Source organism: Mus pahari, chromosome 17, assembly GCF_900095145.1.
Source record: "Mus pahari chromosome 17, PAHARI_EIJ_v1.1, whole genome shotgun sequence".
In the NCBI taxonomy this organism is placed as follows: domain Eukaryota; kingdom Metazoa; phylum Chordata; class Mammalia; order Rodentia; family Muridae; genus Mus; species Mus pahari.
In genome coordinates this window covers 43,746,185-43,773,051 of record NC_034606.1, presented here as the reverse complement: position 1 = coordinate 43,773,051, position 26,867 = coordinate 43,746,185, and the positions used below count along the sequence as shown (strand labels likewise).

The 26,867-nt window shown below is 54.8% G+C and overlaps 1 protein-coding gene and 1 pseudogene across 1 annotated transcript; one reads left to right on the top strand and one right to left on the bottom strand.

The window, feature by feature from the left end:
- Positions 1 to 1,949: 1,949 nt before the first annotated feature.
- Positions 1,950 to 26,867, bottom strand: Cyth4 (cytohesin 4). The gene is made up of 13 exons (XM_021216528.1): positions 26,722 to 26,867; positions 21,178 to 21,260; positions 19,165 to 19,229; positions 17,961 to 18,027; positions 16,745 to 16,863; positions 15,673 to 15,753; positions 14,121 to 14,233; positions 12,016 to 12,164; positions 7,711 to 7,822; positions 5,835 to 5,911; positions 4,991 to 5,062; positions 4,405 to 4,559; positions 1,950 to 3,530 (listed from the first exon to the last, which is right to left on the bottom strand). Exons 1-13 carry the CDS (start codon positions 26,738 to 26,740, stop codon positions 3,458 to 3,460), a joined length of 1,185 nt encoding a protein of 394 aa, XP_021072187.1. The 5' UTR covers positions 26,741 to 26,867; the 3' UTR covers positions 1,950 to 3,457.
- On the top strand, positions 21,542 to 22,027 carry LOC110335055 (annotated as a pseudogene).

Below are 26,867 nucleotides of genomic sequence, written 5' to 3'. Positions count from 1 at the left end.
CTGAGCCCATTCCTGCGACATTGTTGTCTGTAGACATCTCCATTAAAGGTTAGTGCCATTAAAAGAGTTCTCAGGGAGGAAAATGCAATCCAAACAGGGAGCCTGCTCTGAGGTGCACAGCCAGAAAGAAGGCGGGAGAGGCGGACGCGTGTGGTCGCTGTAAGGAAGAGGCCCCTAGGCTGCTCAAGGCCACAGGCTCTAGTTGTTCAAATGCCAGTCTCCCAATCCCGCATCCATGATCCCCGCACCAGGTTCTGGTCAGGAGTCCAGGCTCTGTCCTTCTGGCGGCAGAAGAAAGCTCATCTGTGTGTGGTGAGCGCCGCCTGCTGGCCAGATATAACACTGCATATTAGCAGACATGGGTGAAAACCACCCCTGGGGAGGTCTTAAACAGCGTCAGAGGGACCTCCTACTGTTCGGGTGTGGTGTGGTCCTGGGCCTTCTCTGTCCCTAGAAATATTTGTCTTTTGGGTTTCACAGTTTCAGAGGCCCCAGACTCTGGAACCTATTGATGCTGAGGTCTCAAGGTTTTTGTTGTTGTTGTTGTTGTTTTCTTTGTTTCTGTTTTTTAAATCAGGTAATTTCAGTCAACTAACAATTATTTTGAACCCATTGTGTACGGGTGCTTAGCAAGTGCACAGTCAGACCTGCATGGATCTCACAGTCTGGCAGGATGAGGTGACTCTGCAACACAGGCCTGGCTGTCTAGCCTAGACACCCTCGTCCTGGATTCATTTGCCCAGCTCAGTCCTTCACAGTCCCCTGTGCATGCCAGTCCGAGCTGGGTCTGCACTGAGGATTTGTGTTTGACACAGTCTCACTCTGTAGCCCAGGCTAGCCTTGAACTCACAGAGATCCAGCTGCCTCTGCCTCCCAAGGGCTGGGATTCAAGACGTGTGTCGTCACTATACTCTGCATGCTATTTTTGAAGATTATTATTATTTACATGTATGTGTATTGTGATGTGTGAGTGTGTGTGTGCGTGCGTGCATGTATGTGTGTGAGTATATGCATGTGTATGTGTGAGTGTGCACTGAATGTTTGCATGTATGTGTATGCATTGTGTGTGGTATATGTGCATGTGTGTGTGCATATGTGTATGTGCACGTGTGTGCTTATGTGTGCACGTGTGTGTGTTTACTGTATGCCTGTGGAGGCCAGAAGAAGAGATTGGCTCTCCAGAGTTACAGGTGGTATGAGCTAAGTGGGTTCTGGAAACCAAACCTGAGTCCTCTTGGAAGACAGCAAATTCGCTTGACTGGTGAGCCATCTCTCCAGCCTCCAGCCTTGGATGTCACAGGGGTCTTGGGACCCCTGACCCTGTTGCAAAGATCTTGGCACACTGTAAGCACTCAATACACGGGACAACAGAAGGGAAACATGGGCAGGTTGAGCTAGTTAAGCCAAAAGCATCTTCGAGGAGGGTCCTGATAGTGAGATTTTAGGCGGAGCCTGAGTGGAGGGCCGGAGGAGAGCGCTGGATCATGAACCCAGGTGGCAGGGATTCTGCCTTGGCCTGCCAGTGCCTGGAACAGAGCCTGGCGCAGCTGGGATGCTTTATAAACATCTGTGTGAAGACTGTCGGCAAAGCTTACATGATCCTTCCCCACGCTGGTCCCTGAGCCAGCCTGTGATTGTGTCCCTCCAGAGGTGGTAGGATCTCTACCCACTCTCCATATCACTTGCTCTATCGGTAGGAAGTGCTGCCCTCTGGAAGATTCTGTCTTTCCCTGGGTACAGCAGAACCACCCCAGCCCAGTCCCTACTCCTGCCCCAAGGAAGCCCACTGAGACGCTCCTCTCCCGGGGAACTTCTGTCCAGCATGAGACCCCCTCACCCCCGGTGTCCCAAGGATCACTAAATGCTCTCTTTTCCTGGTCTCCGATGAGAGGGGGGGAACCAAGGAGGGGTCAGGGATGGTGACACAATTACAGAAGAATAGCTTTCTTCAGTCTAAGAGCTACTACGTCATGAGCTTTTATTCTTGCTCCTAAGTGTTATATCAGGAAAGAAAAATGATGTCCCACCATCTTGGTGTCAGGGGAAGAAGTGGAGGACCAGAGAGAGGAAGGGACCAAAGTCAGACAGCCTCTGTGCACACACACACACACACACACACACACACACACACATGCCAGAGGCAGAGGAAGACTTTAGGGTCCCTTAACCCCCATATGGGGACAGCTGGTGTGGGCTCAGCTCACCAGAAAGTCCTCAAATGTCCAGCAAGGGCTCCGTTTGCCTTGCGGATGCCCCAGCTCCTAGGTGTGTGTAGCGTCTCCTCCTCCCCTGCCCCTCCCCCTACGGCACTTCTCTTCCCGCCCGGTAGAGAATGCACATATATGGGCTTCTACAGAGGAAGAGGGCAGCCTGGCCACCCACTGCTCCTTCTCAGAGCCCGGGCTGGCACAGGGCACAGGGAGCCCCATTTCTTGCTGCCTTGCTGAGAAACTTTCCCCTGGGGTCGGGGGCGCTGCTCAGGCAGGAGTGGAGGTTCAAGCGCTGGGGGAAGGGCGATAAAGATCCCCCCAAAGAGGGCCCTCCCTGGGGACACAGCAGCCTGCTGCTTATGGAAAGCTGGCCTTGCTCTGGCAAGAGGCTGGAGGCAGGAACAGGGGCCCAGCCTGCAGCCCGTGACTACCCTAGCTCTGCTGGCCAGGTAGCCAGCCGCGGTGTCATGACAGTCTGTCCAAGCCTAAGTCCTGTGCTACAGGTGGGCTTGCTGTGGCCTCTAGAGCAGCCCTCCTGGTGGGCACAACCCGAAGCATCCTCTTCTCCCATTTTTCTCAGCCGTAGGTCAGACCTGCCAGCCGTAGGTACTGCCACAGCCTAGAGGGTCTGTCTCCTCCGCTCATCTTCTCAGGCCAACACCCTTGGGGATCCTGCTAGCAGTATCCTCAGATCCTTCCAGTCTGGTCTGTCTCAGTCAGTCACCTGATCTCCCAGCTCCCCCTGGAAGCTGAGCTGAGCTGACCAAAAAAGCTGGCTGGGCCCTGACGTTTTCTATCCGAACTCTGCATTTTGTAAGACGCAGAGGAGGGCTGTGTTCAGCGGAGGGGTTTCTCCGAAACTTCCAGGGCTCCAAGCTCGATGTGTGCTGATATTTGTCCACAGCCGAGAGAGAGGCCCTGGCCCAATGTAAGGGAAGGAAAAGTCTGAGCTGGAAGCCCCCCAGGCAATCCATGGTCCTCGGCTGGGAGGGAGAGATTGGGATACAGGTTCTAGGCTGGCTCATCTCCCATCCTAACCCTCAGCCACAGTGGTCCCAGACAGAGCTTTATCAGTTCTAACTGGCAGAGCTCGGGGCCCTCCGAGGATCCACATCCCCCAACAGCCAGTTCTAGTGAAGGAGAGGGGCAGGTTTGTGAGCAGGAACAGGCATGTGGGTGAGAGGTGTGTCTCTGTGTCTCCAGGTACCACAGGCCCTACGAGGTTGCCAGCACTGCCTCCCGGAAGTTCACTGTTTGCCGACAATCTTCTTTTTCCGAGCAGACAACAGATCGTAGAAGGGGACTCGGGTGATGCTGGCCCTAGGCATAGGGAGGAAACAAGACTTCAGGGCTCGCTGGAGGGTAGGACTTCCAGGGTTATGATTTGGGGTGGGTGGCTCACCCTGCTGCCCGGGGAAGGCCAGGGATGGATCTAAGGAAGATCATCCTGCTAGCCGTGTCCCAGAGGCAGGCCCACCAAGGACGAGACCTCAGGAGGTCAGAGCTCATCAAGACACCACTGAACTCCTTTCTAGCGCCATTAGAAACCCGAGAGAAAGCCGGGAATGGTGGCGCATGCCTTTAATCCCAGCACTCGGGAGGCAGAGGCAGGCGAATTTCTGAGTTCGAGGCCAGCCTGGTCTACAGAGTGAGTTCCAGGACAGCCAGAACAACACAGAGAAACCCTGTCTCGAAAAAACAAAAACAAAAACAAAAACAAAACAAAAAAAAAAAAAAAAGAAACCCGGGAGAAGCAAGAGAATGGATGGTGGAGCCAACTAGGTCCTTCACTGGTGTGAGGCTCTGAGCAAGTGCCTGCCATTGCTGGGTCTCTCTGATTCTTTTCATTCCTTGTCCAGTGGCCACTGCTACCTTCTAGCTGACAGGGCTCCCACTCGCCCATGTCTGCCCTGTTATCGACATCCAGAGTCTCCTCTTCCCTTCCCTGTCTGTTCCACCCCGATTCCAGGCTGAGCTCCTGGCAAGCACCAAGTGCCTGGGAACCACTCCTGAACCCCTTCCTTCTGTGATCCCCGGCTTTGGCATGGTACCTGGCTCAAGAACACGCCTACCAATGGCCACCCAATAGGAGGGGAGATCTGGAGTTTGCTGCTTTATAGACAAGGAAAGAAGACTCCCTCCCAAAGAAGTCAGAAGGGGACAGGAGATGTCCAGTGTCCCCACTGCCCCTCACCTGATGGCCTCAATCCACTGGTCGCGCTCCTCGGCATTGGCAGCTGAGATGCGGTAGGATTCGTGTTTGCCTTCTACCACCTTGCCGTCCCCATCCGTCTTGCATGCCTTTATCTTCTGGCCCCGGCAGCTGGGGTTGTACAGCTCCAGACAGAACTGTTGTGAGGTGCCATGTGAGGGTGAAATTGGGGGGAAATGCTAGGGCACTCTTGAAGGGAGGGGGTCAAGGAACCAAGAGCAGCTCATCCACAGAGTGTCCTTCCCAAACAGCTCAGGGGGAGAGGAAACTGTACCTACTATGTACCTAAAATCCCATGTATCAGATCGTGTGTGTGTGTGTGTGTGTGTGTGTGTATGTGTGTGTGTGTGTACACCAAGGCTCAGAAAAGAGCCGGGATTTTAGAAGTTCCCCGGTCAGTGCCAGAGTCAAGCCCCGCAAGACAACTGAGGCTTGTTCTTCCCAATGACCCTGACCCTCCTGTGTCCAAAGCTTCAGGAGAGACCGCTCAGAGTGGCTGGGCGTCATGGAGGGTCCCACGTAGGCCCCCTCCCTCAGCCATGCAGGGAATCCCCAGCTAGACTCTCACCGGCTTCTTGGGGTCATCCACCTTCTGCACGGAGAGGTTTTCCAGGGGAATGATCCCCCGAGGTTCTTTGTCCTAAGGAAGTGAAGTCAAGGGCAGGAAATAAGCTTGGGGCCTCCTCAGACCCCCTCTGCACACTGCAAGCCACAGAGCGGCTTGGCACTAGGGCAGTGGTTGAGATCTAGAAGGCCCAATTAAAATTTCTTTTCATTTTTTATTCTATGTGTATGGGTGCATCTAAGTGGGCCACATGTGGGTAGCACTCCCAGAAGAGGGTGTCAGATTCTCCCCCCCACACACACACAACTGGAGTTACAGACAGCTGTGAGCCACCATGTGGGTGCTGGGAATTGAACCCAGGTCCCAGGAAGAGCAGCCAGTGCTCTTAACTGCTGAGCTATCTCTCCAGCCCCCTACCCCTCTTACATTTTTTTTTTTTTGAAGAAGGATCTTGTTCTGTAGCCCAGGTTGGCCTTGAACATGTAAAGATCCTTCTGCCTCTGCTTTCTCAGTGCTAGGATTATGGATATGAGCCCCTACCCCACGCCTGGCCTTTAGGAACTCCAACAAAGTTTTTGTTTGTTTGTTTGTTTCAGTACAGAGCTTCGCACAGGTTAGACCCACGTTTTAACACTGATCGACAGCCCCAGCCCAGGAAACCCAACTTTAAGCCCAGGCTCTCCCTTGCCCAGCCCCTTCTCTTTGACTCTTGAGTTTTCCACATCTGTGAAATGGGCGCATAGGGGCACTGAGTCCTCTAAAAGGGCCTAACACTCTCTTGCAGTGGCAGGGTCTGTAGGGTGGTTGTGGCTGGTCCTGTCCTATCCCCGCCTCCCCACGCACTCACAGTGGTGAACTCAAAGTAGTAGAGGCAGTTGTCCGTGAGAATGAACCAGCGCCGCTTCCATGTCTTCACACGGCCCCCTGCAAGAGGCGGGCATTGGGGAGGGTCACCCTTCCTCCTTCTGAGCCACCAAGTTCCCCCCATAGGACAGTTGCGGAGCCTTGGGAGCAATCTCCGCCCCCTAAGCTTCCAGATCCTTCCTTTCTCTCCCTCAAGTGTTGGCAGCTCCCAGCATCCCCCCCCCCCACTTCCTTGCATTTGGATCCCCAGAGGTCAGGTAGAGGGACAGTAGCACTGTTCCCCTACTCTCCCAGGCCTCTGTCACCTGATCTCGACTTGAACCCACACCCAGACCCATGCTTGCTTTACGTGCTTGCAATGCTTAGTGTGGACTGGCAAGTTGACAGGATCTAGAATCATCTAGACAAGCCTCTGGACCTGTCCGTCCATGAGAGGGTTTCCAGACTGAGTTAGTTGAGGTGGGAAGACCCCCTCTCAATGTGGGCAGCAAGTGGGGCGGGAGTCTGGGACTGAAAAAAAGGGAGACTGAGCCAAAAGCTGGCCTTCACTGCTCTCTGCTTCCTGACATGGATACAATGTGACCAGCCTTCCCACTCTCCGGGTGAAGGAGCTCTCCCTCCTTAAGTTGCCTTTGTTGGGTATTTTGTTGCAGCACCGAGAACAGTAGCTAACACAGCACTCGACCTCTGATGTATCAGGCACAGGAGTGAATGAGAAGGAGAATCCCTGTCGCCATCCTTCCTCTCCTGGATGGACACTGGTAACCCCATTTTATAGATGAGGCAACCAAGGCTGGGAAAAACTAGGCCATGTATTCATGGCCCTGTGCTTTCAAATCCAGTGTCCCTGCCCTGGAGCCCAAGCTCTCAGCCTTGTGGCTATGGGGCCAGCACTCTCTTGGGTCACTGTCCCCGCAGTCCAAGTGCAGAAACCGATGCTGAAGGGTGAGTTGTGAGCTCCCCCGTGAGGCTCTGATGCCCGCTCTGCCATCTGGTTTTGAGACCTGGAGTTTGGAAGCTGGTGCCTGGGGTGGCAAAGGAGGCCCAGAGGACTGTGGGAGGAGAGGCTGGGGTGACAGACAGAAGGCTTGCTGGGCATCTGGGATATGGGTAAGTCTGCCACGGTCTAGGTACACAGTAAGTGATGGAGGCTGCCCAGTCCGGGCCCTTCCTCCAAGATGAGGTATTTTTCTTCATCTGCCTTGGAAGACCTCAGGCCTTGCCTGGCTGGCCATGGTGGGGAGGCTCCTGGGAGTGTTTGTGGAGAATGAGCTGGTTGTTTTTGTAAACTGGTGGAGCAGCCATTGCTGCACTTGCCATGTATCTGTCTGAGTTACAGCCCCCCTCCTCCTGCTTCAGGGACCCCCAGCCCTCTGCTGCCCTAGACAGGACCCTTGCTATCTGTGTGGTCTTGAGAAGTTGTCCTAACCCTGCTGACTCTTGGCTTCCCGAGAATGACTGTCTGTCTGTCCAAGGACCAGCACCTCACAGTTAGTAGTCCTGAGCAGAGAAACTCTCCTCTCCATCCCTCTGGGAGAGAAACATCCATGGAGCCTCTGCCGCCCACTGCCCCCTAGGCCCCAACATTTCCCCTAAACCCCCAAGACAGATGGATGGGTGGAAGGGGAGGTGTTTTATGTATATATGGGTGGGTGGGTGGATGGGTGGTTGAGAAGAAGGATAGAAAATGTAAGCAGGCTGCTGGGCTGTAGGTTGAAAGACACAGGGCTTTGCAGATACATTCTTGAGGGGTGTGTGTGTGTGTGCGCGCGTGTGTGTATGCATGTGCGTGTGTGTGTGCATGCATGTGCCATGTGTGTGCAAGTTGGCATATCAGAGTATGTGCACAGAGGTCTCACCCAGCTTGAGTAGCCAGCCTTCACGGTCAGGGTTGAAGAAGGTGTGGGTGAGGTCACCGCCATCATCCTCAGGGATGGAGAAAGGCTCGCTCTTGATGCTGTCAAATAGGTTCTGCCCGAGAGAAGGAAAAGGATGGCTTCAGTCCACGGAGTACGGGGGGCCTGGACAACCTGGCTTGGGTCCCCTTTGGCAAGTCAGCTGTCTCCTGGGAAACCTACTCCCAGGCCATTCTTGTGACCCTTCCCCCAAGTCCCTGTCTCCTCAGGTGACTGGCCACACCCAGAGCCTTGTGTGCCTTCCCCGGTGTTGCCCTCAGGTAGAGTAAGCAGTGTGGGTGCCTTAGGTTCATACGTGAGGACCGGGACACAAATGCCTACCCTCCCTGGGCACAGCAGCTGAAGTAGGGACTGCTTCAGGCAGGGCTCATGATGGGAGATGCCCCTCTTCTACTTAGGTAGACAGTAGAACCTTCTAGATGGCACATGCTGGGGTGAGGCTAGAAGAGGACTTGGGGCGGAGGGGTTGACTGCTCTAGGCTCAGAGGCCAGTGTGTGCTGACCACAGTGCCTACCTAGGGTGGGGGTCTCACCATAGAGACTGGGATTAGAGGGCCCCCCATGAGCTGACTTCAGTCCTCTGTGGGTGACTCAGCTGCTTACATACGCAAGGAGTGATCCTGGAGGTTTGTGAGCCAGGGCTGAGATTGCCCCTACCCTAGGGCGAGGTGTGGGTGCAGACCCACCAGAGTGTTTTGAATCTCCAGTGGGCACTGCGCTCGCCCAGCTGTGTGATTGAATCTATGGAGGTGGGGCTGGACCATCGTCCAGCCTGACCTTTGTGTCCCCTTCCAATCCCACTGTGGTATGGAGGCGAGAGGAAAGTGGGGACCAACTTTTTGACTGGAGTAGGGGCAGGGGTGCATGGGGGGTGAGGGTGGGAGAGGCTTTACCTTGGGGATCCCCAAGTGGCCTGGCTGGTGGGATGAGTGTCTGGGACAGGAAGGCCATAGCAGCAGCTGAGCTGTCAGCTCAGGTTAAGAATTAGGGAGCCCAAGGAGGCTGCTGCAGGGCAAGACAGGGTTTCAGCCCCTGCTAAACCCACAAGGGTACCTGAAAGTTTCTGCGGTCACAGTAGCGACATTTGTATTCTGCCTCGCAGAGACGGTGCAACACGCCTACACTTCCTGTGTTTTGAAAACACCCTGAAGCCCCTCTCTCTGAACAAACCAATGCATAGAGAACTTCAGGGCCCTTTGGGACCCTGCGCCCTGTTCCTAGGATCCCCCCTTCCTCTCTTTTTTTATCTAGGTTGCTGTGAGATGGGCACTCGGCTCCATCCCCAGGTTCCAGGGAGGACCCTCCATTTGGTTGTTTAGAGCCTTGTATCCTATGTGCTATATATAGTAACTAGTTTAGACAGAGGCACATGACCCCCGGCCAGTCAATAGGAATTAACTCCAGGAGTTTAGTTTTCCAGGAGAAGCTGACAGCCTGGCCCTACTTGGGTATCTCTGCAGTAGCCAGGGTCTTCAAGATAGCCAGGGTGTGGGGTGGCCTTGATGTGACATGCAGCTCCTTCAAACCATCAAGCCTCTAGAACTAGCCACACCTGAAGCCAACAGTCTGAGGGGAAGGGATCCCTGTTCTTTTTTAATCAATCAATCAATCAATCAATCAATCAATCAGTTGTATGCATGTTTGTGTGAGGGCATTGGATCCCCTGGTACTGGAATTACAGACAGTTGTGAGTTGTCATGTGGGTGCTAGGAATTGAACCCGGGTCCTTTGCAAGAGCAGTCAATGCTCTTAACCACTGAGCCACCTCTCCAGCCCCATCCTTGTTCTCTCCAGTGATACTAGTTGTGATTCTCCCAGCCAGTGTGGCAGGACAGGAAGGCATGAGGAAAGAGGCATCAAGATTTACATAGGAGGGACAAGCAGGATGGCTCAGTGGGTAAAGGCGCTTGCTGCCAAACCTAATGACCTGACTTGGAGTCTTTGGAAGGACAGAGCCAGCTCCTGTGAGTTGACCTCTGACCTTCACATGTATACTGTGGCCACAGGGAAGGGACAGAACCCACAGGAGATGAACCTCCATCTCCAAACGCTAGAGAGGACATTGCTATGTCAGGGACCCAGGAGTGTGAGCACTGCGGGCCTGCAGCTTTTGACTCTCAGTCCTGCCCCGGCTCTCTAGCCCTCCTCCCTTTCTCGGGGATGCCTTTTTCTTCCTTAGTAAACTCTCTTCCCATCACTGTCCATACATCCCTAGTTCAGTTCTTTGTTTTAGGACACGAGAGCCCGGACACCTCAGTGGGTGTCCTTTGCCCCAAGCCCTCTCTCCACAAAACCTTAGTCTTTGCAGGAGGCAGACACAGCTCCTATCAGAAACACCGCGCCTCAGGTCAGCTAACTCCAGTGGCACCCTGTGGCCTTAGCCTGACCCTGGGGACAGGGGTGGGGTGGGGTGGGGAGAAACAGTGACAGCATCCCTAGGACACTGCCTGCTCTGGCAGAGCTGGTATTCATCTCCCGCCCCCTGTGTCCAGCCCCTACCTCTGCACCGAGAACCTTGTAAGTGCTCTGTCCCAGCCTGCCTGTCCCCTACATCCACAATACACCTCTCATAGTAGCCTTTCCTACAAGCATCCATTCCAGGGCTGGGTGACCTTGGGGTGACCTCTCTTGGGGGCAGCATCTCTGTGTGTAAATTCACTTCTGTCTCTTGGTGTGCCTAAAAGCATCTTGTGGCTTCTTTGGCGGTTGAGCAGCAGTGGTCCACAGAGAATGAAGAGACAGTATGGCACTGGGTTCTTGCTTTTTTAAAAAAAATGTTAAAACGAGGCCCAGGAGAAGGTGAGAGGAACATGGGTCCCTGTGGCTGAAAACCTGGGATGGCTCTCAGTAGGCCTGGGTGCTCTAGAACACCGCTGGGAAAGATTCAAAATCACTCTCCACTCCCTGTGAGCTCTGCTCACTCCTGCCCGAGGGGCTCCAGAGCCCAGCTGCGGGCTGAAAGGCCGGCCGCCCATCTGGCTGAGGCTCCCGCTGGCTGGCCCTGTGGCCTTGTGTGGCTCTGTGCTGCTGGCCAGGGGTCGCAAGGGTACCTGACACCCCCACCCCCCAGCCGCCCAGACAGACCGGAAGCTACATGGAGGTGAGTGGCTCTCACTTCCATAAAAGTTCCAGCCTGGGGGCATGAGGAGGGGAGGATATAGTAGAGGCACTCTGGATGGAAGGCAACAAGGGGTCAGTCAGGGGGAGACCCCACACAATCAGGGCCCCCCCCAGGAGGCTTTTGGTTCTGCCTCTAAGTGTGATGCCTGCATTGCATATGTGTTCCAGCCTGCACTGAGGGCTAGTTTCACTTTGTTTCATTTTGTTTTGTTTCGTTGCTTCCTTTTGCTTGTTTGTTTTGAAGCAGCATCTTCTCTTACCCAGGCTTCCCTCCAACTTGCTATGTAGCCAAGAATGCCTTTGAATTCCTGATCCTCCTCCTGCCTCTGCCTCCCCAGTGCTAGATTATAAAGCAAGCGCTAGGAACTGGGCCCAGGGCCTTGTGCAAACACACTTGGCCAGGTTTTTGGGATGATACCTTTGCCTGACCCCCCCCCCCCAACTCCCATCCAGATGGCAACATCATGTCTCTCTGTGGTGAAGCTCACACGGTCAGCGTGGGTGATGTCAGTGAGCTGTGGGGGTTGAGTGTGGATGTGAGTCACGTGTGGATCCCTTCCCACCAGACCTTGGGCGTCTAGGCAGGGACCTGTGTGGAGTTATCCCTAGGTCCCTGTGCCTAGAATGGGTTTCAAGTGCAGTGTGGCGAGGATGCCGTGTTGGGATCAGGGGACAAGAGGCTTGGGACTAGCCTTCCTGTAGAGCTAGCGGGGACTTGTGGGAGACTGGCTTTCTCCCTTGGAGCACCCAGGCAAGCATTTTCTCCCCGTGGCTTGCAGAGAAGCTGGGATTCTGAGCTTAGGAGGTATTGTCCCCTTTTACTGGGGAGCTTAGGATGGACCCCTATAGTCTGTGCGTGCCTTTGAGCCATACACCATGCCTAAAGTACCATTTTGGGCAAGTGTGAATAATGGCTGGTCAGGGTTCCCCCAAGTCTAAATATGACAGACTTCTTATGGTCCACCCGCCAACATCCTTGCTGAGATGAGGCTGGACTGAGGATGCCCACGTTTGATGGCCCACCTCACAGTAATGACTAGCCTGGTGGACCTCTGCACCCTCTGCTTCTGCTGTATCTCAGAGGGGTGGGGCTCCCGGAAGGCCAGTAAGGGAGAGAGGTGAGCTCACCCGTAGCTGCTCCTCGGGCAGGTCACTGCCGCTGTTGATGCCCCGATTCATGGACACAAAGCGCTCGAAGGGTGGTCTGTCCCGCACGTTGGGGTTGTGTAGGCCGGTGTTGAGCATGATGACAGAGAAGGACAGCACGTAGCAGGTGTCTGTGGGACCTGGCACTGGTCACAGTTCTGGCCCAGGTTATTGTCCCACTCCTGGTAAGGTCCAGCCCGCCCCTGGCTGAGCTTGGCAGACATTCAAGGCCCAGCCTCCCCTCCCACTCTTGCAAACCTCAGCTGCTGCTCTGCCCCCCTGCGGCTCTGCCCTCCCTCCTTCCCTTTCAGATCCTGCTTTTGCCATCAGCCTGCCGCCCTTCCAGGCCCGCCTACTCTGTTCTCTGCCTCCTGGGAACTGGAGCTCATTGTTAGCCGCCCTGTTAGTTAGTAGCTTGTTCTAAACCGCTTGGTAACCTGGAAGCCTTTTTGGGCCAAGCTGCCAGCAGAGACTGCTACAATGTACAGATCTGTGTGCAGGCTTCCGGCCGGGCTGCTGTTCTGAGCCTCCTGAGGAACTGGAACCTGAGGGGGCCAGTTCCCAACCTCTTGATCTGTGCTCAGCCTTCTGCACCCCCAAGGCCTGTCCTGGGAAACGGGTGCAGCTGCACCTCCATCTTGAAGACCAGACATGGAGGCACAGGAAGTTGAGTCACACAGTGACTCCAGGTGACACAGTGGCAAACTGATGAGATGGTGAAAATACCTTCCATTCTACGGAGCCTGAATGACTGGATTGGTTGAGACAGGGTCTTATATGAAACCCAGGCAAGCCTTGAACTGGCAGCAATCCTCCAGCCTCAGCTTCTCTAGTGCTGATATTATAAATGTATGGCACCGCCCCTGGCCTTCCACCAGTGTTTGTTGAGCATTGTACTTCTGGGAGTCACAGGTGACTCCCTGCCCTTGCTGGAGCCGTGCTCCCTGCCCTTGCTGGGGCTGATGTGCTCCCCGCCCTTGCTGGGGCTGTGCTCCCTGCCCTTGCTGGGGCTGATGTGCTCCCTGCCCTTGCTGGGGCTGATGTGCTCCCTGCCCTTGCTGGGGCTGATGTGCTCCCTGCCCNCCTGCCCTTGCTGGGGCTGATGTGCTCCCTGCCCTTGCTGGGGCTGATGTGCTCCCTGCCCTTGCTGGGGCTGATGTGCTCCCTGCCCTTGCTGGACTGATGTGCTCCCTGCCCTTGCTGGGGCTGATGTGCTCCCTGCCCTTGCTGGGGCTGATGTGCTCCCCGCCCTTGCTGAGGCTGATGTGCTCCCTGCCCTTGCTGAGGCTGATGTGCTCCCTGCCCTTGCTGGGGCTGTGCTCCCTGCCCTTGCTGGGGCTGTGCTCCCTGCCCTTGCTGGACTGATGTGCTCCCTGCCCTTGCTGGGGCTGATGTGCTCCCTGCCCTTGCTGGGGCTGATGTGCTCCCTGCCCTTGCTGGGTGTTTAAATGTACAGAAACCAGCAGGCAAGCAAATGCCAGTTCACAGGTCAAGGCCAAGTACAGCAAAGGCTCCAGGGGACTTTTGTCCCGAGCACAGCAGAAAAGGACCAGTTTGACTTAGGACAAAGTTGCTTCCTGGCTGGCTGGCTCTGTGCTTACCCAGGGACAATCAGCTACTGAGCTTAGACCCCATGCTGACAAGGGGATTTGAGGATGCTGAAAGGGGGTCCAAAGGCCTTGTGCATTTAAAGCACCAGGAACACAGCGACCCCCTCCGAAACTTGGCTTGTGGTATGGTGGCTCCTCCCTCATCCTGTCCCTATCTCAATATTTGGTTACCCTTGGAGACACAGCCTGGCGATCACCTGCTCTGCCCTTTGCCCCTTGTCTGCCCTTCCTAGAATGTTCCATGCACTGGAGCCTTTGTTTAAGCGGAAACATTAAGGCATTTTCCCCTTCTGACTTCTTAGAAAACTCCTACTCATCCTTCAAAACCTCGTTCAGACTTTGCTTCCTCTGAGAAGCCGCCCTGTTCCCCACCCTGACACTGCTCTGTCTTTTCCTGTCCCCTCTCCCCCGACAGACATGGAGTTGGTGCTTCGTGAGGGTTCAGTAAAGGCCTGGGGGACCTGAGGAGCTTGTCACCTGTGGACCGGAAGACTCCGGGGTTACAGAGGCAGTAGCGAGCAGCGAAGGCCTCCATCATGCGGTCAATCTTCTGGGCCTCACCTGGCAGCCTGAAGCTCCACAGGAACTGCCTAGGGGGGACAGGACCAGGGTCAGTGACGCTGGTGGGGCTCTCGGTGGCACCAGGCAGTAAATGGGAACCGGCGACCACTGGACTCGAATACCGGGTGGGTGAGGTCAGGTGCGAAGGTACCAAGAGCACGGGAAGATGGGAGTCGGACAGAATACTATGGAGCATCAGGCTCTGGCTGTGGGGCCCTGGGCAGGGCCCCTCCTCCATGAGCCCCCCCTTCTCCCTGGGACTTAAGCGTTCCCTAAATTCTGGAAACTTGTGACTTAGTGTCAGCCAAGTTCTCTTATCTGCTCAGGTCACTTGAAACCTGCTCAGCAAAAGCTTATTGAATGAGAGAAAGAAAGTGAAAGAGAGAGAAAGCAAGAAAGGAGAAAAGAAAGGAAAAAGACTGATAGATGATAGATAGACAGACAAACAGATGAGTGATTCTTCAGCCCTTCTTCCGGGAAGCCCATACAGCTTGGATAATAGTAGCCTCTTCATTCTTAGCCTTGCAAACTCCTACCCATCCTTCAAAGCCCAGCTCAAATTCCCCTCTTGGGAGCTGACTTCCAGGCCTTGCCAGTCACAGCTTTAAGACTCCCTAAATTGACACGAAGTCTCACCAAGACTTAAAGCTGATACATGTGGCACCGGCTGTGGCCGGTTATAAGCCCTTCCTCTTTGAGTCCTTCTGCTCTCCCGACGTGGTCCTGATTTCCATGTTACAGATGAGGAAATAGAGACCCAGGGAATGTTCCTTCCTTTTCTGGTTTTTGTTTCATTTTGTTTTGTTTATTTGTTTTTAAGAGAGGGTGGACCACGTTAGTCTGGAGTCCTCTATGTAGCCCAAGCTGGCCTGGAGTTCACAGCAATGCCCCTGCCTCAGACTTCCAAGTGCTCTGATTACAGGCGTGAGTACTGGGCCCAGGATTGAGGTGTCACCTTTGTGCCTTGCTCTGGGTCACATGGGGACTGAGGGGCAAAGCTGGGGTTCGAAGAGGACGTCATGAGGTCTGTGCTGCTCACGGGGGCACCACACTGTGCCCACGGATGGGAAGACACAAGTGGAAGCAAGGGCATTAGAATCGGACAATCGCGAGCCTTAGCAACTGTGTTCTACACGGAGCTGGACACAGGGAAATAAACCAAATGTCTCCTAGAAAATGCTAGAACATGGTACCAGACCCTCAGATGGCCGTGAGGAAGGGCAGATGCAGATATCGCAGTAGTGGAGCAATGAGAGGCAGCTGCAGGCTTCTATGACATGGATTCTCCTGCCTCACCTCTACAGGGCCATGGGCCTCTCAAGCTTCCTCCTCTGCATGCAGCCCTGCATGGACCCCCACCCCCATCCCCATCCCCCACCCTCACCCCCACCCTCATCCTGCCACCCCTATCCCCCCAGCCTCATTCCCTTCCCCCACCCCCACCACAGCCCCTCCCTGCACCACTCACCTGAGGGCCTGAACGAGGTTGAGGTTGGCAAACTCATGGCAGTCCACAAAGGCCTGCAGGACCTGCAAGTTGATGGGGTCCCTAAGGAGGGATGGGACAAGAGGGCACACTTAGTACCATGCCATGTCCACCTTCTAGAGAGGGAGGGAGAGATGACGTCCTCCCAGCCCAGTTATACAGTGGGGGCACACCTCTGTCTCTTTCCCTCTGTCTCACTCTCTTGGACACACACACACACACACACACACACACACAGAGGCAGTGAACTCTGGGTCACTGAGTTAAGTTCTTCCTTGGTCACTTCCTGCCTGGTGACCCCACTCCAGCCTCTGCACATCCCCCCCCCCTTACCCCCACCTCCCTGTTTCTTCATCAGAGGCAGGAGACACAGGCCTTTCTACTTCCCCCCTCTCCCCAGCTCTCAGGTCAGGAGTCTGTCACTCAGTGGTGTTTGAGGAGGGCTGGTGACTCACAGCCTCCTACACTGTGGCCCATCCCTCTACCAGCCAGAAGCTGGTCCCAGACACTCCTGTCTAGAGCCTCCCCGGATCCCCCTGCCTCACACCCTTTCATCCTTCCCCCCTCTCCATCCTTCTTTCTCTTCGACCTGCTGCTGGGTTGAGCTGTTCCTGCCCGAGGGCCTGGGTGTTGACTGTTCTCACAGCCTGGAATCCTCCTGTGTGCACGGCCCCCACTTCCTTGCCAACAGAAACCAGAACCCCAGCTCAGAGCCCTCCTGTTCGCCTTCTGTGTACCCAGCCGAGCTCATTTCTGTTTCTCTCCCATGCCGAAAGCACCTGTCCCTGAAGACAGGGTTTTGACCATCTTGTCTTATACGGCCAGCATTTGGAAGAGAGCTCAGAGCACAGCAGACACAAACAACATGCACACATGCATGCATGAATGAATGAATGAATGAATGAATGAATGAATGAATGAATATTTCAGAGCCTGGGAGCCAGTGTTCACCCCAAGTCCTAAGCATGATGGCTTTGCAAGCACTGTCCACCCTGAGTGGTATGTCTACCCCCACACCCTCACTTCCTGCTCCCTGTCTGGGGAATTCTCTTACTTTTCCCCCAAGTAGGTGCCAATGGCTGTCTTGTTGAGACCGTCGCCCTTGTACAGGAACTGGGCGATGTCCTGGACATCAGAGGTCAGCAGCTTGTGCTCAATGAGATACTGGATGCCCTAGAGATGACACAGAGTTCATGAGCAACCCCCCTAGCATAGGTACCCGGTGGAGGAGGGGAGCAGGAGGGGGACCTGGTGTTTGGACACCCCACAGCCTGTTTTGGGATGGTGTTCTCAAGCCGCCTTTGGGAGGTGGTGAGCTCCCCTGTCTCCGGAGGCGTGCTCAGGGAGCTAAGTGAAGCAGTGCTTCCCGGGGTCCCTCCAGCCTGGCACACTTAGACTACACCCTCCCGTGGTTGCTGGAAGTCACAGTTCTAAGCCTCGGTGAGTCAGCCTCTCATTTTATTAGCGCCCCACTCTTATTATTCTAAATAGTTTCATTTCACCGCAGTAGCAATCTACGCTCATTGTGTAAAAGTCACACAGACCAGCTGAACCAAAAAGGGAGGTGACTGCATAAACCCCACCTGGGAGGTAGCCAGCTTCCATGGCAATGACCTTCACTGCTCTTCTCTAGTGGATGGGAGGGCATACCACACCTCCTGGCACCTTGACACCAGCTTTGCTGGGCACCCTGTGGCCAGAGCTGGCGACATACGTGTTTGTTTATAAGAGGGCAGGTAAGGGGAACAGTGGCCTAGGGCCTGGGCCTGTGAAAGGCGAATGCACAGCCGAAGCGGTCTCAGCCAGGGCTTGGCATTCTCGGTGGCTGCCTGGACTCTTGCCTTAGTGTGGTGTGTGGCGTCCTCCTGTGGCTGTCCCTGATGGAGAGGAAACCCATGGCCACCTGGCAGAGGTAAGGGCTGCTGGCTGGCTCCGAAGCCATGGGCAATGAAGCCCATTCCAAAGTAGGGCATGGAGCCAGGGAAGCAAGGGGATTGGTCCCAGGCAGGGCACTTCACAGTCTTCCCGTCTTTGGGCTACGGTGTTATGGAATGAACAGAGGCCAGCCTTAGCTGGGGACCAAAGGCTTGTCCCTGGGGGGGGGGGTCTCTCCTCTGTTGGGTGGTTTGTGGGGTCAGCCACAAATGTGCCCAGAAGACAGCTTCCTCCCTTAGCGCCTCTGGGCACCTTGGTGAGACCCATGTCCTCCTCCTGTGGCCACGCAGATGCACATGTTGGTGGGATCCATGCCCACTCCCCTGGATTTGTACCTTAGCAGGGTCCATGTTGAATTTCTTTCTCCCGATGCACATCTCCTTCTCTTTCTGCGCCATCCGGCTGTGAACAGAGGCACATCAACACGGTGGCTCTGGATGCCACCGCCCCCATGAGCCCCTAGAGGGCCTTCCTCAGGAGATCCAGCGTGCCCTTGGAACTCCATGTGTAGCCCCACCCCTGGACCACATGAGAGTGCAAGAACAGGCTGAGACGTGTCAAGGGGCAGGGTAAGCTGTAAGCTGAGCACTGAACTCTGGGCCTCTCGGGAGCCCAGCAGAGCTCACTGGGGAGGTGACAGGGGCATGATGGGACCAGTGAGAGCATGGACCCCAGAGGCTGCTCCTGAATGTAAGTCTTGCTACATATACTCCTGGGCCAAGCCATGAGAACGATTCTTTCATTTCTCCTCCCTCCCCTAGGCCTCAGTTTCCTTCTCTGCAAGAACCACCTGCGGCCCTCATGCAGGGTGTGTGTGTGTGTGTGTGTGTGTGTGTGTGTGTGTATGTGTGTGTTCATGTGTATTCATGAATGTGAATGTGCATGAGTCGCTTGAGAAGCAGGGGTTTCGGAGGCTGGCTGGGCTCCCGGCAAACCAGGTATAGTTCAATAGTTCAGTGCCCTTGGGTCCTAGCAGGCATGTCCAGCCTGCTGGCTACAAGTGGCTGCATCTGGCCCAGGAGAGCTATGAATGCCAACCAAATACATAACTTACTTAGAATGTTAAAAGATTTATTTATTTATTTTCAATTTGTAGCTCAAATGTCAAGAGGGTTGGGTCTAGGAGATTGTGTGGGAACCCAACCTTCTCCTTATACAGATGGGGAAACTGAGGCCCAGAAAGACGACTCAACTCTAGAGCACAGAGCCAGCAGGAACCTTCTTGTGTGAGGAATGATGTGGGCCTGCAGACCTACCCCAGGCTCAGATACCAGAGCTCCCTCACCCTTGTCCAGGGTCAGGGTGAGTGTTTTTTGCTCACCCGATTCCAGCTGCCTTTGACCAGTAATGTGCAGGCAGTGCTATGGGGAGGGGGTGGTGGTTAGGTGAGAACATGGGGTTTGTTTGAGAATCAATGGGGAGAGATCCAGACAGTGCGTATGGGGCTGTGGGCATCTCCTTGGGTCCCACCACCATCCATGGCACACAGTGAGTGAGATGTGCCTGGGGAATCGACTTCCCACGGGCCAGACCGCTCACCTCTCCTCGGTGCTCTCGAAGCAGTCGATTTGGGCAAACACATCTGCAATCTCATCCTTCAGTTTCTGTGGACACACATACAGGGGTCAGCCTGGTGCCCCCCCCCACACTCTGCTTAAGGTTCGGGGTCCTCCCTCAGCCTTCTCGGGCCCCACCCCCTTTCTGGGCCTTTTTATCTTCAAAGTGGGAGCTCAGTACCTCTGTGTGGCTCTTGAGCCTGTACCAGCCCGAGTCACAGGGGTGGCAGTCCCAGTGCACACACCCGACCCTAGTTCCAGCTTGCTTTTTCTTCCCACGTGACCAGGAAGTCTCCTGCATGCTGTTCCCACCAACAGGCCCTCACTCCACCTAGCCGGCAGCTTCCCATAGAAGCAGAGCACTGCTCCTCCCTGTTCAGAATTCCTCTGTGGCTCTCCGTGGCCACCCAGGGCAATGGACCCCACCTCTTGTCCCGCATCACATCTTCCCAGTCACTTGTCAGTAAATGCCTGCCTGTCCTATTTGGAGTGCAATGGGTGCCCCAGGGCGTGGGCAGCACAGAGGCCTCTCGGGGACTGTGTAGTTCACTGGAACTGAGGGAACAGGAAACAGCCACGGCCGATGGGGCATTCACAGGCCTGCAGAGCGGACTCTAGGCCCGTGCTACTCTGGATTCCATCCCAGCATGCCTCAGCCTGCTTCCAGGGCTTGCCCAGGACAGAGGAGGGCCCCTCCCCCAGCTTGCCCACCAACTCATTTGCTGGACCGCTCGGAGAGTAGCTGTCTTGGTACCTCCCTGCAGGTAGTTGGTGAAGAGGGCAAATGGGCCAAGAGGCAAGCACCCTCTCCCCACAAGATGAGGGGTACGGAGATGTGGTACTCCTGGGTTGTTCCTAGGGATCAGAACTGGCATGGGACATCTTGCTCTGAGGACTGACAGATCCTATCCCCAGGGATCTTGGCTTAGCTTCCACCCACAGGCATAATGGGGACAGCCTCACTAGTGTTAACTGAGGACCTATGTGCTATAGTTATGGGGCCAAGGGTCAGGGGTGAACAAGGCCCGGGTTCTGTTTTCATGGAGCTAGAGTTTGGAGATAGATATTGGGGCCATGGGTGCATGGCGAGGGGGTAAGGGGGCAAAGGGGAGAACTAAGCAGAAAGTGACCACAGGGATGGCTGAGGAGGAGCCTGACACATGTATGTGTGTGTGTACTCAATAAGATGCTAGCCGTACGGGTGGTCCCGAGTGGAATCAAGTGTGCATGTGTGTCTAAGTGTCAGGCAGCCTGGAGGAGGAGGAGGTTGGGCCTTGTTTGAGAAGATGAAGGTGTGGGAGTGTGAGGAGAGCGGAGAGGAACCCCAAGTGGAGGTAAGGAAGTGTGCAGAGGCCCAGAGGCTGGACGGAGCAAGACGAGGTTGAGGAATGGAGCCCTGTCTCTGGAGGCCACTGATAATCACGGGAGTGATCATCTAGGAAACCGGTGAGCTCCCCAGAGCTGAGCCCAGGGTGGATGTGACCTTGTCCAAAGGGCACAAGAGGGAAGAGTCACAAGCTTGCAACCTGGTCTGCTCTGGGCCTGGCCACTGAGCCACTGTGGGCAATCCCTGGCAGGTTCAGTCTGCTCTGGGCCTGGCCACTGAGCCACTGTGGGCAATCCCTGGCAGGTTTAGCCTACTTTCTATTTTTGAGATGGGATTAAGACTGGGGCTCTGAGACCTAGGATTGAGCTGAGAGGAGCCAGGGATCTAGGGCTCGGGGTGGGAGAGCTGATGCTTGGATCTTGAGGGGAGGGGCTGGTGCCTGGGGCTTGGGGGAGGAGAAGACAAAGTCTGACGGGCTTTCTGAACATTTGGTCAAGAGGGTGGGAGATTGTGTTGAGGGCTGGCTTGTGGGCATGTGCAGTTTAGCCGTTAGTAGGAGTGTGTGTGGGTCTCAGTGTGAGCATGTGTGGGTCTGAACGGGATCAGGTATGAATCTGTTGAGTGTGAGTGTCTGTGGGTCTATGAGTATGAGCATATGTGTGCACACACCTGGATGTCCTCCAGTAGCTGCTTCCTGTGCCATTTGATCTGCTGTAGCTCCTTGGCCTCCCCACTGCTGAGCTCAGCTGGATCTGGAGAGAGAGAGAGAGAGAGAGAGAGAGAGAGAGAGAGAGAGAGAGAGAGGATTGCTTGGTTCTGCATCTCAGGGCTCCTCCTAGGGAGACCCCGGAAACTAAGTGAGACCCATGATGCCAGTGATGCTTGCTGGTACCACTGGAGCCTGACTGGATGCCACCACCGCTGAGAAGCATCCTTGGATGTCCCTCTCCAGAGTGGCCCCACTTCTTCATCATAATTCCTTTTACTCCCTGGAGAGAGATTTCCTGTGGCCATTGTGGGGTCACCTGGCCATACCTAGCTGCAAGGGAAGCTGGCAAATGAGCTTCACTAGGGTGATCTTGACATTGAAGGGGAAACAGAGCCTTTCCAACTTGGGCCTGGCAGAATGGCTCCCACAAAGAAAGGTGGCAAGAAGAAGGGCCACTCTGCCATCAGCGAGGTGGGGACTTGAGAATATACCATCAACATTCACAAATGCATCCATGGAATGGGCTTCAAGAAGTGTGCCTCTTGGGCACTCAAGGAAATCTGAAATTTCGCCTTGAGGGAGATGGGGAATCCAGATGTGTGTATTGATATCAGGCTCGATAAAGCTGTCTGGGCCAAAGGAATAAGGAATGTTCCATATCATATCTGGGTACATTTGTCCAGAAAACATAATGAGAATGAGGATTCACCAAACAAGCTCTATGCATTGGTAACTTATGTGCCTGTAAACATATTCAAAAATCTACAGACCACCAATGTAGATGAGAACTCTAAACCTGCTGAATGTTAAATACAGTTTCAGAACTGCCAACAAAAAAAGAAAGAAGGGGAAACAGAATTGGGGGGCAGGGTTGGCACACCATCAGTCCATGCTCTAAGACACTGTAACTCACATGTGAGAAGTAAACTGGGACCTTGGATCAGACTGGCTCCCAATTCCATGGCGTCCCATCATCCCCCAAAACAAAGAGAGACCCACAACGATGGAACCACACCAGGACACTGCACACTCGTCCCCCTCTACCATACTCCAGTCAGGACCTCCACGGAGCCAGGCACAGCAGCTCGTCATACTTGTAATCCTAACATTTGAGACGTTGAGGCAGGAGGATTACAAGTTTGATACCAGCCTAGGCTATAGGGTGAGATGCAGTCTCATCATCAACAACCAAAAATCAAACAATCAAAAGCAAACTACAGCCAACAATGTAGGCAGCTAAGGATCTCCAATCTGTCCCAGAAAGACCACGGTGGAGACCTTGGTCAGGGCACTTGATTCACCACTTTCCTGTGGTTCAGGAAGAGACTGTCCTTGAGTTTCTGCTAGCAGTGACTGAGACCAAGACCAAATGAAAGGGCAGTGGAAAGGTTGGGGGGGCGTGCAGGTTGGGAGGACACATGGGTGGTTCTATGGAGGATGGTGAGCAGAGATTTGCAGGGGTCACCAGCAGGCAGGCACCCAGGAGGGGCATGAAGACATGACCGATGACCAGCTCAGCTGACTCACCAGCCTCCTACGGGCCCACCTTGGCCCTGGAACAGCAAAGGAAGTAGCCATATGGCATGGCAAGAAGCTGGAGTTCATCCTGGGTTCCCTGGCGACCACCCATCCATGTCCAACCAGCCAGATGCAGATACTGGCACTGGGCCACGGTTTCCCTTGGACTGGAACCTTTGCTCTAACAAAGACCGGCCAGTTCTTTATTTTTATTTTTGTGTTGCTAAGGATAGAACCAGAGGCTTTGAACATGCCTGACAGATTCCCGACCACTGAGCCCCATCCTGTCCCAGCTATTCATGTTGGCTGGAGTCCACACAGGTTCAGATAGATACCGTTCCTCTTCTCAAGGGCTTTCAATGCCATGGGACCATGGGAAGCCCAGATCCCCTTCTTAGCAAAGGCTGTGTGCAATGGGGCCTGAATGTCCCCACCCTTTGTCATCATCAAGGCCTGCTAGAGAATGGAGCAGCCTTGTGCGGATGCAGAGAAGGTTCCCTGCTTGGACCATCCCTCCAGGATGCACCACGCCCCTTCCTGTTGCACATGCAGCTGAGTGCGGGGCTCCTTAAGCAGGAGTGCAGGCCTGTCGCCTCTGTGGGACTTTCTTTCCCTGCAGGGATAGAGATCCTGTTCCAAGGGAGGCAGAGAAGAGTGTGACGCAGGTCTCATTAAAGTCTAAGCTCTTGGATACCCAAGGGACCCCAGTCATTTAGCTCCCATGATTTTTTTTTTTTACAGGGGTAGTTCTCAGTTTAAGACTTGGGGACTCAGGAGGTGAGGTGGCATATCCCAGGTCACACACTTGGGAAGGAACAGTATGGGATTTCGGCATGGTTACTGACATAGGCTTTGCCCAGGTGAGCCAGGTGTGAGTGTGTGTGTGCACATGTGTGTGTGTGCGTGTGCATGCGTGTGTGTGCATGCGTGTGTCTGTGTTTGGAGAGTGGATGAGCATGTATGTTCACCCCTGTAGAGGTCAGAGGCTGACGTCATGTGTCTTCTTCTCTTTGAGACAGGGTTTGTCTGTGTATCCCTGGCTGTCCTGGAACTCAGTCTGTAGACCATGCTGGCCTCAAACCCTACCTGCCTCTGCCTCCTGAGTGCTGGAACTAAAGGCATGCACTGACACTCACAGCATCTCTTGTGAAACCTAGCCTGACTGGCTACCAAGCTGCACCTGGACCTCAATCATCTCTGAGAACTCCCCTCTATCCAGCCTCTTCTGAGCTCTAGGAATGCACCCCAATCCCAGACACCTTGACAGCACCCCTCTAGCCTCTGGGCACTGCCATCGCCAGGTCTTGTCAGTCTTCCTTCCGTGTCCACAATCCTCACTGACATCCGACCACCTTGCTCGAGGTCCAATGTTACTCTACCTCCCTCTGTGTGCTGATCCTGAGTGCTCCCAATGCCCTCCCCCCTGCAACTGAGGACCCACTGTGTGTACTGCTCCTCCTGAGGACCCACTGTGTGCACTGCTCCTTCTGTCTCTCAATCCCCCATGCTCTGAAGAGGGGATTTCTAACTCCCTGCTATAGGTGGTCCTCTTGGGGTTCAGAGTGGTTAAATGGCCTCTTTCAGCCAACAGAGCTGGGGTGGCGCTCTACCCACCTGGGGCCAGAGCCTGCAACCCTCCTGGAGCCTTGTGAAATCCACACGCCTAGGTGTTCTGACCCTATGCCAACCACAACGGTGTGAAAAGCGGTCACCTTCACCCCTGCCTGCTCTGCCCTCTGTGTTCCAGTCTCAGGCCAGTGAGTGCCCAGTGTCCACTGCCTGGCAGCTGCCACCTCAGCTCCTCACCACTTCCCCCCTTGCTCTTCCTCTTTCCCATCTTATTTTTGGTGCCTGCAGCTTGGCTTCCAGGCCAGCTGGCCCCAGTTCCCCTTTCCTGGTGAAGGGGGTACCAGTGGAGGCACAGGGAGGGGGCTCCTGAGGGGTGGTTAGGTAGAGGGGGAGGGAGCTTCCTCTCCCTGCCAGTGCGCTCTAGTGTTAGCCTGCTTCATCAGGCTGGGCTTCCTTGGGCTCAGGGCTCACCTGTTACAGGCCCTGGGGGAAGGAAGGGCCTTAACTGGCTTCCCCGTAATACGGTGCATGGCGGGAGCCAGAAGCAGCTTGGGAGAGTCTTTGCCACCATCCCCACTCATAAGCATCACAGGGAGCCCACACTATAGAAGAGACCCAGGCTTGGCACCTGCAGGGCAGATCCCCACATTCTCAGAGGCAGGCCAGGAGGACAAAGGACAGTTCACAGACAATGAATCTGAGGAGAGCCCTGGCCACCACGGGCTTCTGTGGGACCTGGGTAACAGAAACACACACACACACACACACACACACACACACACACACACACACACACGCTTCCCTGATGCCTCCCCTCCAGGAAGTCCCCATCCCCTTTTCTCATTCTCCTCATTTGTGGGTGTGGCTGGCCGGGCGAGGATCAGAGTCCTCTCTCTCCACTCAGCACACTTTAACGTCAGCCAGCTCCCCTTTGGCCATTCTGAAGCACACCATAGGGCCATTTGTAAAATGGATGAATAAATGAACAAACAGATAAAGCAGTCTGTGGAGAACCTTCGCCTGGTCTCCCTTTGCCTCCTTGTTGGCCTTGAACCTCAGCCTAGTCCCTGGGTCTTTGTGGAACTTAACTCACCCCCCACACACACACACACAAAACACCCCAGAGAAACAAGGGAGAGGTTATATTAAGGAGATCTTTGGTGGCCAGAGTCACAGCCTCTTCTTGTAGCATGTCCTGTCAAAGCCTCCTGTGTCCCACCCATAAATGAACGGCTGTTGAAAGGGTCTGAGGGAGCCAGGTGCAGCGAGTGGCGCACGCCTTTAATCCCAGCACTGGGGAGGCAGAGTCAGGCGGGGCTCTGTGAGTTTGAGGCCAGCCTGGTCTACAGAGCTAGTTCCAGGACAGCCAGGGCTACATGGAGAAACCCTGTCTCCAAAAATCTAAAAAAAAAAAGGGGGGGTTGGGGATGAGAGAGAGAGAGAGAGAGAGAGAACAAAGGAAAGAAAGGAAGAAAGAACCTGATAGGTTTCCATGTTTCTGGAATACAGAACAAGGAATAGCATCTGGAGACTCCCCAGCACCAGTGGGCGGGGCTTAGCACCCGTGGGCGGGGCTTAGCACCCATGGGCGGGACCCAGTGCTAGTGGGTGGGGCCTGGTTGCTAAGGGTTAGGTTTCATTTGGAGAAAGGTGTCACTCTGAACCACTCAACTCATATAGACCTGGGGATCCAGACAGCTAGCAGCTGCTGTCCCTCAGAGCCTAGAACTCCAAGAGAACCCTCTGAGGCTCAGGGTACAGGGACGTGGCTTCTCCCACAGCCCTGTTCTCCCACTCCCTGAGAACCACACCAGCCTGTCCCTCCTGTCTGAGCTTCACAGCCTCCTTTTCTTCTGGTCCCTCAGACCCACCGCCCTGGTTACTGAGTGAACAGGGCCTACTGTGCCAGGGTCTCACTGAATGAAGGTTACTCCTTCAGGCAGTGTCCCCAGCCTCCATCAAACGTCACCAGAGCCCAGGAGCTGAGAAGGCTCTGTAGAGCCCTCACAGGGTCCAGGCAGGTGTCACCACCAACAGTATCCACCTTCATCAGAAGTCATTCTTCCCAGGTCCCTTCTGGGGGACCTTCCCTCCTGAAAACTCTTCCTTGGAACTCCCAAGAAGTCTGTTGAGCTGTGTTGGCCTGAGACCTCCCAATTCCTTCTTCCCTCGTCCTTGATCTCTTGCCTTATCTATCTTTTATCTTGTTTGCCATCATCCACCTTACAGTGCAGAGCCCGGGAGGTCAGCGACCACTCAGGTGCCTGTGGGACCCCGAGTCATGGAGTCCAGCCCGGTGCCTGCCTCTGCACACGGAGTCTGATTTTTCTTTCCTGGCCTTTTGGGCACGGCCGCCCTTGCTTCCCTGTTCTGCAGGAAGAGAGGACTGAGGTCCGTGGCCGGGGCCTATTGCTTACCTGCGTGACACACATCCATTCTGAAGCCCAGCGGGAAGGTGGCCCAGCTGCTTGCCTTGCTAGCTCAGCTGCTGCTCTGGTGGGTGGCCAAGAGGACCAGTCATGGCCCCTTCCTGCCTGCCCCGCCCAGACCCTGTGGGAGGAAG